This window comes from Hyperolius riggenbachi, chromosome 2 (assembly GCF_040937935.1).
Source record: "Hyperolius riggenbachi isolate aHypRig1 chromosome 2, aHypRig1.pri, whole genome shotgun sequence".
NCBI lineage: Eukaryota > Metazoa > Chordata > Amphibia > Anura > Hyperoliidae > Hyperolius > Hyperolius riggenbachi.
In genome coordinates this window covers 237,513,737-237,529,964 of record NC_090647.1, presented here as the reverse complement: position 1 = coordinate 237,529,964, position 16,228 = coordinate 237,513,737, and the positions used below count along the sequence as shown (strand labels likewise).

The following is a 16,228-nucleotide window of genomic DNA, read 5'->3' as shown; positions in this document are numbered from 1 at the left end:
GGAGGATGGTGAGTTCATAGAAGATTTTTTTTTTTTGTCACAAGTTAGCGGAAATTGATTTTAATTGTTTTTTTTCACAAAGTGTCATTTTCCGCTAACTTGTGACAAAAAATAAAATCTTCTATGAACTCACCATACTCCTAACGGAATACCTTGGGGTGTCTTCTTTCTAAAATGGGGTCATTTGTGGGGTTCCTATACTGCCCTGGCATTTTAGGGGCCCTAAACCGTGAGGAGTAGTCTTGAAACCAAATGTCGCAAAATGACCTGTGAAATCCTAAAGGTACTCATTGGACTTTGGGCCTCTTAGCGCACTTAGGGTGCAAAAAAGTGCCACACATGTGGTACCGCCGTACTCAGGAGAAGTAGTATAATGTGTTTTGGGGTGTATTTTTACACATACCCATGCTGGGTGGGAGAAATATCTCTGTAAATGACAATTGTTTGATTTTTTTTACACACAATTGTCCTTTTACAGAGATATTTCTCCCACCCAGCATGGGTATGTGTAAAAATACACCTCAAAACACAATATACTACTTCTTCTGAGTACGTGTGTGACACTTTTTTGCAACCTAGGTGCGCTAAGGGGCCTAACGTCCTATTCACAGGTCATTTTGAGGCATTTGGATTCTAGACTACTGCTCACGGTTTAGGGCCCCTAAAATGCCAGGGCAGTATAGGAACCCCACAAGTGACCCCATTTTAGAAAGAAGACACCCCAAGGTATTCTGTTAGGAGTATGGTGAGTTCATAGAAGATTTTTTTTTTGTCACAAGTTAGCGGAAAATGACACTTTGTGAAAAAAAAAACCAATACATATCAATTTCCGCTAACTTGTGACAAAAAATAAAATCTTCTATGAACTCATCATACACCTAACAGAATACCTTGGGGTGTCTTCTTTCTAAAATGGGGTCACTTGAGGGGTTCATATACTGCCCTGGCATTTTAGGGGCCCTAAACCGTGAGGAGTAGTCTTGAACCCAAATGTCTCAAAATGACCTGTGAAATCCTAAAGGTACTCATTGGACTTTGGGCCCCTTAGCACAGTTAGGCTGCAAAAAAGTGTCACACATGTGGTATCGCCGTACTCAGAAGAAGTAGTATAATGTGTTTTGTGGTGTATTTTTACATATAACCATGCTGGGTGGGAGAAATATCTCTGTAAATGACACATTTTTGATTTTTTTTACACACAAATGTCCATTTACAGAGAGATTTCTCCCACCCAGCATGGGTATGTGTAAAAATACACCACAAAACACATTATATTACTTCTCCTGAGCATGGCGATACCACATGTGTGACACTTTTTTGCAGCCTAGGTGCTCTAAGGGGCCCAACGTCCTATTCACAGGTCATTTTGAGGCATTTGTTTTCTAGACTACTCCTCACGGTTTAGGGCCCCTAAAATGCCAGGGCAGTATAGGAACCCCACAAGTGACCCCATTTTAGAAAGAAGACACCCCAAGGTATTCCGTTAGGGGTATGGTGAGTTCATAGAAGATTTTATTTTTTGTCACAAGTTAGTGAAAAATGACACTTTGAGAAAAAAACAATAAAAATCTAATTTCCGCTAACTTTTGACAAAAAATAAAATCTTCTATGAACTCATCATACACCTAACAGAATACCTTGGGGTGTCTTCTTTCTAAAATGGGGTAACTTGTGGGGTTCCTATACTGCTCTGGCATTTTACGGGCCCAAAACTGTGAGTAGTCTGGAAACCAAATTTCTCAAAATGACTGATCAGGGGTCTAAGCATCTGCAAATTTTGATGACAGGTGGTCTATGAGGGGGCAAATTTTGTGGAACCGGTCATAAGCAGGGTGGCCTCTTAGATGACAGGATGTTTTGGGCCTGATCTGATGGATAGGAGTGCTAGGGGGGTGACAGGAGGTGATTGATGGGTGTCTCAGGGGGCGGTTAGAGGGGAAAATAGATGCAATCAATGCACTGGGAAGGTGATCGGAAGGGGGTCTGAGGGGGACCTGAGGGTTTGGCCGAGTGATCAGGAGCCCACACGGGGCAAATTAGGGCCTGATCTGATGGGTAGGTGTGTTAGGGGGTGACAGGAGGTGATTGATGGGTGTCTCAAGGTGTGATTAGAGGGGGGAAATAGATGCAAGCAATGCACTAACGAGGTGATCAGGGCTGGGGTCTGAGGACGTTCTGAGGTGTGGGCGGGTGATTGGGTGCCCGCAAGGGGCAGATTAGGGTCTAATCTGATGGGTAACCGTGACAGGTGGTGATAGGGGGTGATTGATGGGTAATTAGTGGGTGTTTAGAGGAGAGAAGAGATGTAAACACTGCACTTGGGAGGTGATCTGATGTCGGATCTGCGGGCGATCTATTGGTGTGGGTGGGTGATCAGATTGCCCGCAAGGGGCAAGTTAGGGGCTGATAGATGGGTGGCAGTGACAGGGGGTGATTGATAGGTGATTGACAGGTGATCAGTGGGTTATTACAGGGAATAACAGATGTAAATATTGCACTGGCGAATTGATAAGGGGGGGTCTGAGGGCAATCTGAGTGTGTGGGCGGGTGATTGGGTGCCCGCAAGGGGCAGATTAGGGTCTAATCTGATGGGTAACAGTGACAGGTGGTGATAGGGGGTGATTGATGGGTAATTAGTGGGTGTTTAGAGGAGAGAAGAGATGTAAACACTGCACTTGGGAGGTGATCTGATGTCGGATCTGCGGGCGATCTATTGGTGTGGGTGGGTGATCAGATTGCCCGCAAGGGGCAGGTTAGGGGCTGATTGATGGGTGGCAGTGACAGGGGGTGATTGATGGGTGGCAGTGACAGGGGGTGATTGATAGGTGATTGACAGGTGATCAGTGGGTTATTACAGGGAATAACAGATGTAAATATTGCACTGGCGAATTGATAAAGGGGGGTCTGAGGGCAATCTGAGCGTGTGGGCGGGTGATTGGGTGCCCGCAAGGGGTAGATTAGGGTCTAATCTGATGGGTAACAGTGACAGGTGGTGATAGGGGGTGATTGATAGGTGATTGATGGGTAATTAGTGGGTGTTTAGAGGAGAGAAGAGATGTAAACACTGCACTTGGGAGGTGATCTGATGTCGGATCTGCGGGCGATCTATTGGTGTGGGTGGGTGATCAGATTGCCCGCAAGGGGCAGGTTAGGGGCTGATTGATGGGTAGCAGTGACAGGGGGTGATTGATGGGTGGCAGTGACAGGGGGTGATTGATAGGTGATTGACAGGTGATCAGTGGGTTATTACAGGGAATAACAGATGTAAATATTGCACTGGCGAATTGATAAAGGGGGGTCTGAGGGCAATCTGAGCGTGTGGGCGGGTGATTGGGTGCCCGCAAGGGGTAGATTAGGGTCTAATCTGATGGGTAACAGTGACAGGTGGTGATAGGGGGTGATTGATAGATGATTGATGGGTAATTAGTGGGTGTTTAGAGGAGAGAATAGATGTAAACAATGGATTTGGGAGGTGATCTGATGTCGGATCTGCGGGCGATCTATTGGTGTGGGTGGGTGATCAGATTGCCCGCAAGGGGCAGGTTAGGGGCTGATTGATGGGTAGCAGTGACAGGGGGTAATTGACTGGTGATTGACGGGTGATTGACAGGTGATTGACAGGTGATCAGGGGGGATAGATGCATACAGTACACGGGGGGGGGGGGTCTGGGGAGAATCTGAGGGGTGGGGGTGATCAGGAGGGGGCAGTGGGCAGGGGGGGATAAAAAAAAAAATAGCGTTGACAGATAGTGACAGGGAGTGATTGATGGGTGATTAGGGGGGTGACTGGGTGCAAACAGTGGTCTGGGGGGTGGGCAGGGGGGGGTCTGAGGGGTGCTGTGGGCGATCAGGGGGCAGGGGGGGGGAAATCAGTGTGCTTGGGTGCAGACCAGGGTGGCTGCAGCCTCCCCTGGTGGTCCCTCGGACACTGGGACCACCAGGGCAGGAGGCAGCCAGTATAATAGGCTTTGTATACATTACAAAGCCTATTATACAATGTAAATGCGGCGATCCGGGTGCTAGTAACCCGCCGGCGCTTCCGAACGGCCGGCGGGTTACTACGAGCGGTGGGCGGAGCCAGTCCCCGGCGGCTGATCGCGTCACGAATGACGCGATCGCCGCATAGCCACTCCCGCAGCCGCCCCCGCCGATGGGCGTATTGCGGTCGTTTGGGCCCAGTCTTTGCCGCCGCCCATCGGCTGGGGGCGGTCGGCAAGTGGTTAAGTTATTTCTATTATGTGCTAGTAGATTAATTTTCCTCTCTAAACATCACTAATTACTATTGGTGGTATATAATGGAATAAGGTTTGTTTAAAATAACAAATCCTCTAAAAATCTGTATAAACTAGAGCTCATCTGATTGATATTATGATCATAGTATTAATCAGGAGAACCCTTCTCTTTCAGATTGACCCAAGTAGGTGCGTGGAGAGCTCAAAGGCGTGCCCCTTGATTGGCCCTTGAAACTTTGTATTGCAGCAGGCAATACAAAGCTAATGGTGGCAGCAAACAGATCAACATTGCAGCAAAGTTCTGCTGACAAGATATCACATGGTGCCTGGAGGTACTCAGGTAAATGCTTGATATCAGCCAGTCAGATGTCAATCATTAACCTGACCTAAAGCCCATCTTTTGGTGTATGGTAAGCTTCACTGAAATATTGAAATTCTTACACTTTAGAGAACCCGAGGTGGGTTTGTGAAATCATATTAGGACACAGAGGCACATTTTGTATACAATCACCTGCCTCTGTGTCCTTTCAGTGTGCCTCCAGCCCCCCCTCCCCTCCAGGCTCTGCTGTCCCCATTATAAAAAGCACCATGCTAGCGACATGTAGATTGTCGCTAGCCTGTTATTTACCTCAGGCTGCCACTCACCGCTGCTTCCCTGCCTCCTGTATAGGGCTGCTCCCCGCCTGTGTCCCTTCCCTCCCCACTTCTGTAAGCTTCCTCTAATCGGCTTCTGGAGGCGGGGAGGGAAGGGACACAGGCGGGAAGCCTTGCTATACGGGGTGGTGGAGCAGCAGTGAGTGGCAGCCTGAAGTTAATGGCAGGCTAGCAACGATCTGTATGTCGATAACCTTGCGCCTTTTATAATGGGGGACAGCAGAGCCCGTGGGGGGGCTGGAGGCACACTGAAAGAAGGACACAGAGGCAGGTGATTGTATACAGAACGTGCCTCTGTGTCCTAATATGATTTCACAAACCCACCTCGGGTTCTCTTTAATCATGCTTGCTTCATCTTCCTTCAGTTCCTTCAGAATGTTGAAGGAAACAGACAATAAAGTCTCATCTGCACTCAGACCCATAGGTGTTAGTAGTGGAGCAGGTCAGTAGTGGAGCAGGTTATCTGGGTGAATGCACAGAGATACGTAGCGCCAGGTGATGGCTGCAGTGCTATAGTTTGCACCCCGTGTAAGGGTAATTCAGGGATCTGGTGATCATTGGACCCTGAATTACTTCTCCCTCCGAGTTGTGACAACTCAAATGGGAATAGTATTTAAGGCCCCCCCAATGATTCAGCGGCAGCAGGGTGAGCCATCATTCGGCTCGCTCTGTGCCCAACTGACCGGGAAGCGTACTAATATGCACGTGTTAAGAGCTCCTGCAAATACACACAGCTGCCCAATAGGACCCTCATTTCATAGCATGTTTTACTGGCGTGTGTAGTCTCTTCTATGCCACTGTATAAGTGAGACCCACAGCAGTTTGGTTCTCACCTTCCTTCTCTGTCATAAGTAGGCAAACAGTCTCCCAGCCAATCCCATTTCAAGATTAATCTAAAGTATGGCCATTTGTCCAACTAAAAAAAAGAAAGTACCTTTTATGAAAGTATGACTGCATTTATTTCTTCAAACAGAAGTTATTTCCAGGGCTCCTTTCTATCATAATTCCAAAAAAGGTAGACAATTCTTATTCAACCCTTTAACTGCCTTGCCCAAGTTATTTCATTTTAGATAACACAGGAAAGGGCTGCTGCAGCCGACTATGCACGGGCTGCCTCACTAATTTGTTGAAGAGCGGCAAAGGAGCAATTGATATATTTATCCAGCACAGAACTGAAAATGAACAATTCTCACCTTGCTTACTGACGCTATACGTACATACTGTCCTTGACATACTGTCTGTCCTTGGATTGTTTTTGTTTGTGTTTGTTAAGCAACTGCCAAGACAAATTCCTTGTAAGTGCAAACTTACTTGGCAAAATAAATTGATTTTGATTCTGAGTTATCTGATCTGAATACATGATCGTCTCTCTTTTTCTACCACCAAGTGGCGCTATACCGGCGACATTCTCTTTTGGGTCCTGATCACATGATATGACATATGATGGGGACCCGGAGGAGGAAGTCAGCCTTACAGAGCTGCTTGGTGGTGGAAGAGGAGATCTGATCCTGCATCCAGATCAGGTAAATATACTAATCGCTCCCTGTGCAGCTCTGCATTAGGCTTAGGGAGGCGCGGGGAATAGATGGGATATGTTGCACTTTGGCGTGAAGAAAAAAATAAATAAATAAATTAGCAGCTAAAAGGATAAAGACTGTGAGTGGAGTCACATAAATCCATCCTGTACACCACTTTAGCCATTATATGCTGCGAGAACTGCTTGAACTACTTGCACAGATACAACCATAAAGACACAATGCCATTGCAGTCAACTTGAATACAGCTGCTTGGGGTTTCTTGACACTTCTCATTGTGCAAGGGATGGGTTATGTTTTCACCAAATGCGATATTTTGATGCAATTTTTAGTATCGAAGTGTATAGAAAATTTGCCGCTTATGAAGGCAATTGATAGTGAATGATTCTTTGGTCAATTTTTTTTAGGATAAAATCAGGGAAAGTCGGAAAATATGATTGTGCTTGAAGAAAGAATCATCCAGTAAATGTGAACATTCGATAATTGCCTTCAGATTACTTATTATCATTCAAATCGTATCAAAAGATTGCATTTAGTGAAAAATTGTACCGTTAATGGGAACCTTATGGGAAACAGGTTTTGGGCAGTGGCATTAAAACATCACCAGGCAGGTCAGGGAAAGCAACTTGGTTTAGGAAACAAACCAAGGATTAAAGGAATCAATATTACTTGGTCAAAGTTTGACCGGGGTAGCAATCCTTTTTCCACCTTGGATCGCTGCCATTTTAATTTAATTTTAATAGGAATCTGTTAAAATAATCTCTGTAACTGCTGCTACTGCTATCTTTTGACCTTTTGATGCCATATAAAGCTATATGGCCATCAATCTAGAATCTCAGTCAATCATTAACTGATCATAAATTGCAGTGAAAATAATTGGAATCCTAGATTTCTTAAAAGTTTGACTGATGCTCTACTAAGTGCCTGCCAGCAGTGTATATATATAAAATATATATTCTGTCTATCTAATCTATCTATCTAGTGCTAATAAGTTACTACAATTTTTATGAGTATTACGAAGGAGGAGAAGAGAGGTATGCTCAAGCAAGCTTTCAATTAGTCACAGTAGCAATAAGTAGGGAACATGACAGTAGCTGAAGGTGAAGGGAGATGGCTACTTTGTAATGAATGATTATTGTAGGAAAAAGATGAACAGGGAATCAAATGGGAGTGTCTGTGATCTTTAGCAAGCAGCATCATAAATAACTGTCAGCTGAAATGTATTAGCAGTCGCTGTGGGGATTTCAGTACACAGACTTCCTATATAACATTACAGTGTTGCTTGATGAAATTGGGACATTAGCATTTTCAAATATGTGACAGCAAAATGAAAAAGCCTGGAAAACTGGCAGAGTGCTTCATTACTTTACATCACTTACTCCATACTGTTCTCTCATTACTGCGATATGCTGTGAAGTGTCTATGCTGCCACTTCCTGTGGCCCCACCATGCTGTTTGCTAAGCTATCATTCTGTGTTCTCTGGAGACATGACTAGTGCATCCATGGCGTTACAACGCCTCTGTGCTGCAGAAATAAAAGAGAATCAGCAGGGAGGTATCTCATGTTCACAGAAGCTGTTATCACATGCTACTTCTGAGGCACAACTGCTCCCACTTAAAGCAGTTTAAATATTTAAGCACCGTATTGTCATGCTTTTCACGTTTCCGATACAATGCACTACCTTGCGCACCAAATTGCAATCATTATAATTTAAATATAATGAACCATGGGAGTCCTATCAACTCATGGTGTAATGAATACAGTTATTAAATGTTATTGTCTCATTAGTATATAAAAGAAGCATTTTAACCTGCAGATGTCCAGCTGCTGTACTTTTATTATCATTATGTTCAAAAAATCAGCACAAGGTCAAGTGTTAAGCCTCAAATAAGATGTAGGTTTGGAATAATTTAAGCAAACTCGTGTTCATTAGCGAGAGCTAATTATTGTAAAGATGCATTATCAACTGTTTGATTGCCAGCATTGGTATTCATTTGGTTTTTCTCTGGGATGTTATTCTGAGCGGTGTGTTAGTATCCAGAGCATGCATGGGAAATAAAGGTGAGGTTAGCATTTTAAAAGGTCACCGGTCTTATGTAACAGTGTTACGTTTATTCTTGTTGTCAAGTACCTTTTTTCATATAAAAAAGGCTTTTTTTTCCCACAGAAAGCTTATTTTGCTTGTGAATGGGCTATATACAGTGAATAAATATACAGATTACCAGAAGATTGCACATCACTAATGCCTTATGCACAGCTGCTGTTCATATGGTACTGTTAACCACAAGCTATTTTGTTATAGTGATCACTTAATTCCAAGCAGTGCTATATATTAGTTGAAGAGTGATATTACATTGCATTTAACATTTCTAAAACAGAAACTGGCATATTTTTACCTGTCTGTACTGCAGTTAAAGTTACACACGGTACTCGCGTAGCGCAAGTCTTGCTATGGCAATGAGCGTAACTAGTGTTGCTATGGCGGTGAGCATTACCGCTAGTAAAGCAAGTTACCTTAGCAACGTGGTACTAGAGTACCACAGGTCGTGCCAATGAGGTAACTCACAGTACACTGCTGCTGTTAGTAATGGTAATATTACTGTGTGCTGTCTGTGCATATTAGTTTAGTTCATCAACCCGTATGTCTCACCACAAAGCTCCACACAAGCTCCACCTCTTAAACCATAATGTAATTATATAGGAGGCTGAGAGGATAATTCACTAGATTGATGTTAAGGTATGAATGCCAAAATCTGATGATCCCAAATTTACAACATATGATGATCCAACATTTACACAACTGAGTGCATGCATAGATGGCACATGAACAGAGATGTCTGTACAGGAATTTGATAACTGAATTGGCGGTGGCACAGTGTTTGCATGGTAAATAGAGAAAATATTTATAAAACATCCCCACAAGTTTTTCAAAATGTTAAGAAAATGAAAATAAAATCCTTTTACCCCTTTCTCCCAAGCAGGAGAGCATTTCCAAGGGAATTCAGAGTCCAGCAGCACATACCAGCTCACATAGCACATAATACTGGAGGGGGCACTCTTTAAATCTGGGGCAACAAAGCCTCCACCCTGAGTTTATGCCCCTTCCCCCTTAATATTTATTTATTTATTTATTGTATTTATAAAGCGCCAACATATTACGCAGCGCTGGACATTAGGTTAGGTTACAGACAATATTTAGGGGTGACATACAGCAATATGACAATACAGGAATACAAGAAAACCAGATCACAGCACAGTATGAATACCAGGTAATGCTTAGTCAGTCACTGGATGGAGCATGGAGATTAGGCAAGTTAGGTTCACTCAGGTGCATAGCATGGGTTCACAGTAATGGAGGTGCAAGATCAGGTAGGACACAAAAGGAGGAGGACCCTGCCCAACGGCTTACAATCTAGAGGGAGAGGTAAGGACACGAACGGTAGGGGACCAGAGTTCAGCTGTGGATTTAGAGCACTTGTGAGCGGTAGTAGGCCAGAGTGAAAAGGTGAGTTTTGAGGGCTTTCTTGAAGATGTTGAAGGAGGGGGCTGCTCTAATGGGTGGAGGTAGGGAGTTCCATAGTGTTGGAGCAGCTCTTGAGAAGTCCTGGAGGCGTGCATGGGACTGGGTGATGCGGGGGGGGGGAGGCGGTTAGGCGAAGTTCATTGGAAGAGCGGAGTGAGCGGCTAGGTGTGTACCTCTGAGTAAGATCGGAAATGTAGGTTGGACAGGTTTTGTGGACAGATTTATAAGTCAGACACAGTATCTTGAATCTGATTGTGGACTGGATAGGAAGCCAGTGGAGGGATTCTAGGAGGGGATCTGCCGTGGTGGAGCGATGGGAGCAGTGGATAATTCTGGCTGCCGCATTCATGATGGACTGCAGTGGGGCTGACAAAGGACCAATCCCTGGAAGACCCTGGAGGTTATCTGAATGAAATACTTGCTGTAGGTTGTAGAAGCGACAGCACACTTTTGACTTGGTACATTTTAAAAATGGAAGACATTATTCACTGAGCACTAGGAGGATCTTTTTTTGGAGGTTAACAGAGGCATGGCACTTTCAGGCTAAATAAAAAGCTATGTCCTGCGCACACAATGACCTTTGTTCTATCAACCTTTGTCCTGGATTTTTTCACTGGAAATGGTTAAGCTCCACCTCAACAAATATACCTTTTGATGGTGTAATTTAGCTTCTGATTAGTTTGCCAAAACACAGAAACATATCAATTTTTTTTATCACTGCAAAGAAGTATCAGCTAGCTTCATTGCAGTCTGTCTGTAAAGGATTTGTTTTGAAAAATGTTTTCATCCTGTGGCATTTATTCATTAGAAAGAAAGTGAATTAATTGTGCACGGAAATGTACATTAGGCATATTGTGTTAGGATTTAGGAACCCAGCGTATATTAATCTTTAAGATAATGATTAAAGCTGTTCTTGAAATATGAAATTCAACCATTGCTGGGATATTAAATTGGAGTGTACTTGCAAAATGTAGGTACGTAGAAATGCAGATAGTGTTAAGCTAAGTTCTCACTGCAAGACTGAATCGCTGGAAACTGCTGATGAATGAGACTTCCACTATCTTTATAATAAAAATATTTAGCGATGGGATGTGGACAACAGCAATAGACTGCAAGAAGATTTCCAACCGTAGTATAGTTAAACGAAGATGGATGCAGGGGGAGTTCCATAGACTTTAGCGGAAAGATCGTTTAAACATCTGTATACACGGGAATGTTGAACAAAGTTATATAGTTACATAGTTATTTGGATTGAAAAAATACGTCCATCGAGTTCAACCAGATAATAAAGTACAACACCAGCCTTCTCCCTCACATATCCCTGTTGATCCAGAGGAAGGTGAAAAACCCTTACAAAGTGATCGAATTTGATTCATCATGATGGGCTTTCAAAATGCCTGAGCATTGTCGGACATTGGTCACCTGTAACCGTAGTTTACCCCTTTTTAGTTAAAGACCTTTAAAAGATGGTTGGATCAATCATTCCTCTATCATTTTGACAGAGGAAATCTTGTCGTGGGTGTAGCTTTTCCCTTGATTAGAAATGGAAAAATTGTCTGCATTTCTGCCTTGTCCATATAAATTTACCAGCTTTGACTTTGTTTTGATTGTTTTACAGAGAAAAGCCATCCACTTGTTCATGACCTGTCAAAAATGACTAAACGTTTTACTGCTTATTGGAATAGATTACAGTAGCAATGTTTAGACTTTTTGTTCTCTTCGTCAGACATGGTGTAATACAAACTGAAATTTATTGTGCTTTATACCTGTGGCTGGATAGTGGTTAAGGGCTCTGCCTCTGACACAGGAGACCTGGGTTAGAATCTCGGCTCTGCCTGTTCAGTAAGCCAGCACCTATTCAGTAGGAGATCTTGGGCAAGTCTCCCTAACACTGCTACTGCCTATAGAACGCGTCCTAGTGGCTGCAGCTCTGGCGCTTTGAGTCCGCCAGGAGAAAAGCGCAATATAAATGTTCTGTGTCTGTGTTCTATACACTATGAAACCGGTTTATTCCTCTTAACGTTCATATTGTTTTATTTCCACCTTCATGTTGTCTTCTTAAGTCCTAAGCCTATTTATAAAGGATGCAAAATTTATACCATCTGAGGCCAAAACAGTACAAGGAAACCCTCAAATTTCCTTGCTTCTTTCAATTGGCAAATGCAATTCCATATTCTTCTTACATTTTTGATTAACTGGGTTAAATTACAGGTAACAGTTTTAGACTACTGACTGTCAGAAAGAGGAGCTTGTGATTGGCCCCTATTTCAGGTGTATCATGCTTGGTTTAGTGACTTTATACAATCACTACACAACAAGCACTGTAATCTTCTTCAGGCTCGGGAGACTGTTACACGGCGAAACCGCCATAATTACTTTGTACAGTGCTGCTGTCTGCAGCAGAGCTGTACTGGGGACAACCGTGTGAAACGGCTGTCTCCCTGGGACACAGGGAAGCGATCCACTGTGATAGGCTGAAGCCTATCACAGCCGCTTGCACTGATAGGCTGGCCAGGGGAGGGAGGGAGAGCGGGTAGTAAAATTTTTTTTTAAAAATACAAATAAATATTTATATAAACAAAAAAAACAAACATAGGGGGAGCGATCAGACTCCACCAACAGAGAGCTCTGTTGGTGGGGAGAAAAGGAGGGGGGGGGGGGGAAATCACCTGTGTGTTGAGTTTTACGGCCCTGCATGTGGCCTGTTTAACTAAAAATGGCCTGATCTTTAGGGGGGGGGGGGGGGGAAGGTTCACGTTAGAACCTGTTCTATATCGCTTCGACACCATTAACTTCTTACAGTTGCGTCTCACAGACTGTGAGATCACTTGACTCTCAACACAGCAAGCAGGAGATAGACTTTCTCAGGCTTCTTCAAGGTTTACGTTATTTATTCAAGAAACAGAAATACAGATAGACACAGTTCATCATATCCTAACCACGCCAATCTTCATGTTGCGTTACAAGCTTCTTGATTAGACTTCCTGCTGAAGTCAATCAGGTACCTTCTTCCTAACTACGTTATACTAGACTACCTATGTACAGCATACATTATATCAGATAACATGTAGAATGGAAATACTTAGAGGTTCCAGTCAGCCTTTAGATCTAGTGGGAAAGTCAGAAGCAGAGTGAGCTCTGAGCGCCCACCTAGGTTTTTAATACCGACTAGGAAAGAGTTAAACGTGACATCATATTTGCCATCCCCATATGACGCAGCGCTGGACATTAGTTTAGGTTACAGACAATATTTAGGGGTGACATACAGCAATATGACAATACAGGAATACAAGAAAACCAGATCACAGCACAGTATGAATACCAGGTAATGCTTAGTCAGTCACTGGATGGAGCATGGAGATTAGGCAAGTTAGGTTCACTCAGGTGCATAGCATGGGTTCACAGTAATGGAGGTGCAAGATCAGGTAGGACACAAAAGGAGGAGGACCCTGCCCAACGGCTTACAATCTAGAGGGAGAGGTAAGGACACGAACGGTAGGGGACCAGAGTTCAGCTGTGGATTTAGAGCACTTGTGAGCGGTAGTAGGCCAGAGTGAAAAGGTGAGTTTTGAGGGCTTTCTTGAAGATGTTGAAGGAGGGGGCTGCTCTAATGGGTGGAGGTAGGGAGTTCCATAGTGTTGGAGCAGCTCTTGAGAAGTCCTGGAGGCGTGCATGGGACTGGGTGATGCGGGGGGGGGGGGGGGGGGGGGAGGCGGTTAGGCGAAGTTCATTGGAAGAGCGGAGTGAGCGGCTAGGTGTGTACCTCTGAGTAAGATCGGAAATGTAGGTTGGACAGGTTTTGTGGACAGATTTATAAGTCAGACACAGTATCTTGAATCTGATTCTGGACTGGATAGGAAGCCAGTGGAGGGATTCTAGGAGGGGATCTGCCGTGGTGGAGCGATGGGAGCAGTGGATAATTCTGGCTGCCGCATTCATGATGGACTGCAGTGGGGCTGACAAAGGACCAATCCCTGGAAGACCCTGGAGGTTATCTGAATGAAATACTTGCTGTAGGTTGTAGAAGCGACAGCACACTTTTGACTTGGTACATTTTAAAAATGGAAGACATTATTCACTAGACCAGACTATTGGATGAACCCCATCGTGGTGTCATAATACCCACCCACTCGATTAATATTTAATGTCACCTTTCCTTTACTTACTGGAATGTGGATATTTAGTAAATATGGCTGATGTTTATTGTTCCAGTGGCATACAAGCTGAGGTCAGTGAGACCTGCGGCCTTGTCCATAGAACAGCTTCTTGGTATGTTCTAGTTCTGCTGACAGAACTGCAGATTTTCTCTCTAAGAGAAAATCCCTTAAAGGGCAGGTCTGCTCCTCAAGCCTTTTTGACTAACTCAGTCCAAAGTGGTTATTTTACTGTTAGCTATTTATATTTTGTGGCAGTGTGGTATGCTTACATTATTTACAGTAGGCTTGGATATTGACATTGTAACAGAATTCAATCAATGTAGATCTTTCATCCTGCAGGTGGCAGCATATGACTTTCAGCTTCCTGTAATTATAAACTTCTCTGGTGGAGATATTGACGCCAACGGCTCTACACCTGTAACTCCAACCCATTCAGAAAAGCATATTGTTGTTCCAAGGCCTCAGATTGTGGATGTCATCACCCCAGCATGTAAAGTGAATGCGACTGGTATGTCAATAACATCTGTAGTGCCACATGCAATATAGTACATACTTCTAGTGTATACTGTCTTTAATGCATTTAATGTCTGTGCGATCAGGCAGGGGCAGAAGAGCTGAACTTCCATAAATCCTGACATAGAATGCTGCTTCTCTGTGACTTGCTACATTTTAAATAGTCTTTTGTTAAGTAAAAAGCATTACATCTTCATTGGAATTCACCTTTTCTACTTAGTTTCAAAACAGAATGCGTCATTTGTCAAACTATATATTTTCTGCATTTGTACACAAGTTGTAGGAACCTTTTTGTGCATTATGTATAATCCACAGGGCTTGCGTAATCCTGACGCACAGTAGTAATAAACCACAATGGATGCTTTAATTTTGCTGCACTATTAGGTTCCTTTTCACTGGAAATCTCGATTGGCATCACAAACATGTTGCAGTAGGATTTTGTCCGAAACAGGCTGTCTACATGTGGGGTTGATGTGGCTCTGCAAAATGTAAAGCTATATATGCTAGACACGAGTGGTTCTGGATGCTAGCCTGGCTTTCAGGGGAATAAAGAGATCATTTGCATTTTCAGTAGTGGTGCATTGTGGGTAACCACAGATATTCACTTAAAGCCGAATTATTCTAAATTCCTTCTATTTTAAGGAGACACTGAAGTGAAAACAAAATTATGATATTATGGTTTGTATGTGTAGTACAGCTAAGAAATAAAACATTAAGATCAGATACATCAGTCTAATTGTTTCCAGTACAGGAAGATTTAAGAAACTCCAGTTGTTATCTCTATGCAAAAAAGCCAATCTCTACGACTTTCAAAGTCTTGGAGAGGGCTGTCTTCTGACTTTTATTATCACGTGTCCTGAGGAGGCGTGCACACACGCGAAACAGCTGTAGACAGGGGGCATATGTATACCTGTAACGTCGTGATACAATAAAGAGGAACTTCAAGGAGTGTGCCGGAGTCCGCCTTTCTTCTTGTATACTTATCTCAACTGTTAGTTAATTTTTTACTTTTTCTCTGCCAGAGGAGAGGTCATTAGTTCACAGACTGCTCTGAAAGAATCATTTTGAATGCAGTGTGTTGTGTAATCTGCACATATTACAGAATGATGCAATGTTAGAAAAAACACTATATAGCTGAAAATAAAAATATGAGAATATTTTCTTTGCTGCTAATCTTCTAGTAATTATTCATAGTACACAACCAATTCATTATATCATATATTTTTTTTCGCTTCAGTGTCTCTTTAAGAAGGCAAACCAACCTAAGCATTGCTTTTTAGTAGGAGTGCTTTTTGGTCTCTTTTAGTCCCCTATACTATCCTTGTGGTTTTGGGTCACCCTGAGCTGCTTGGTTTCGGTGTTGTCTTTTCAATGCGATTATCGCATATTGCCAATGTTTACACTGCATATTGCAATCTCAATTTCAGGTGGGGAAAAATAAAATCACAAAAGTGGCAGGTAGGACAACAAAACAAAACAAATCTGATTAGCTGGTTTTATCTGCAGTAGCCGAAACCCCCTTTCCCTTGAGTAATATTTTACTTTTCTCAAACGGATCATCAAGGGGCTTAGTATGGCTGATATTGTGGTGAATCCCCTCCCACAGTGTGATG

At 43.3% G+C, this 16,228-nt stretch overlaps 1 protein-coding gene across 1 annotated transcript in view; it reads left to right on the top strand.

The window, feature by feature from the left end:
- Positions 1-16,228, top strand: part of CFAP47 (cilia and flagella associated protein 47) — a 730,879-nt gene that overhangs the window by 138,079 nt on the left and 576,572 nt on the right. Inside the window, exon 23 of the mRNA XM_068268343.1 lies at positions 14,442-14,610. Coding sequence (XP_068124444.1) covers positions 14,442-14,610 — 169 coding nt within the window. The remainder of the gene's footprint in view (positions 1-14,441; positions 14,611-16,228) is intronic.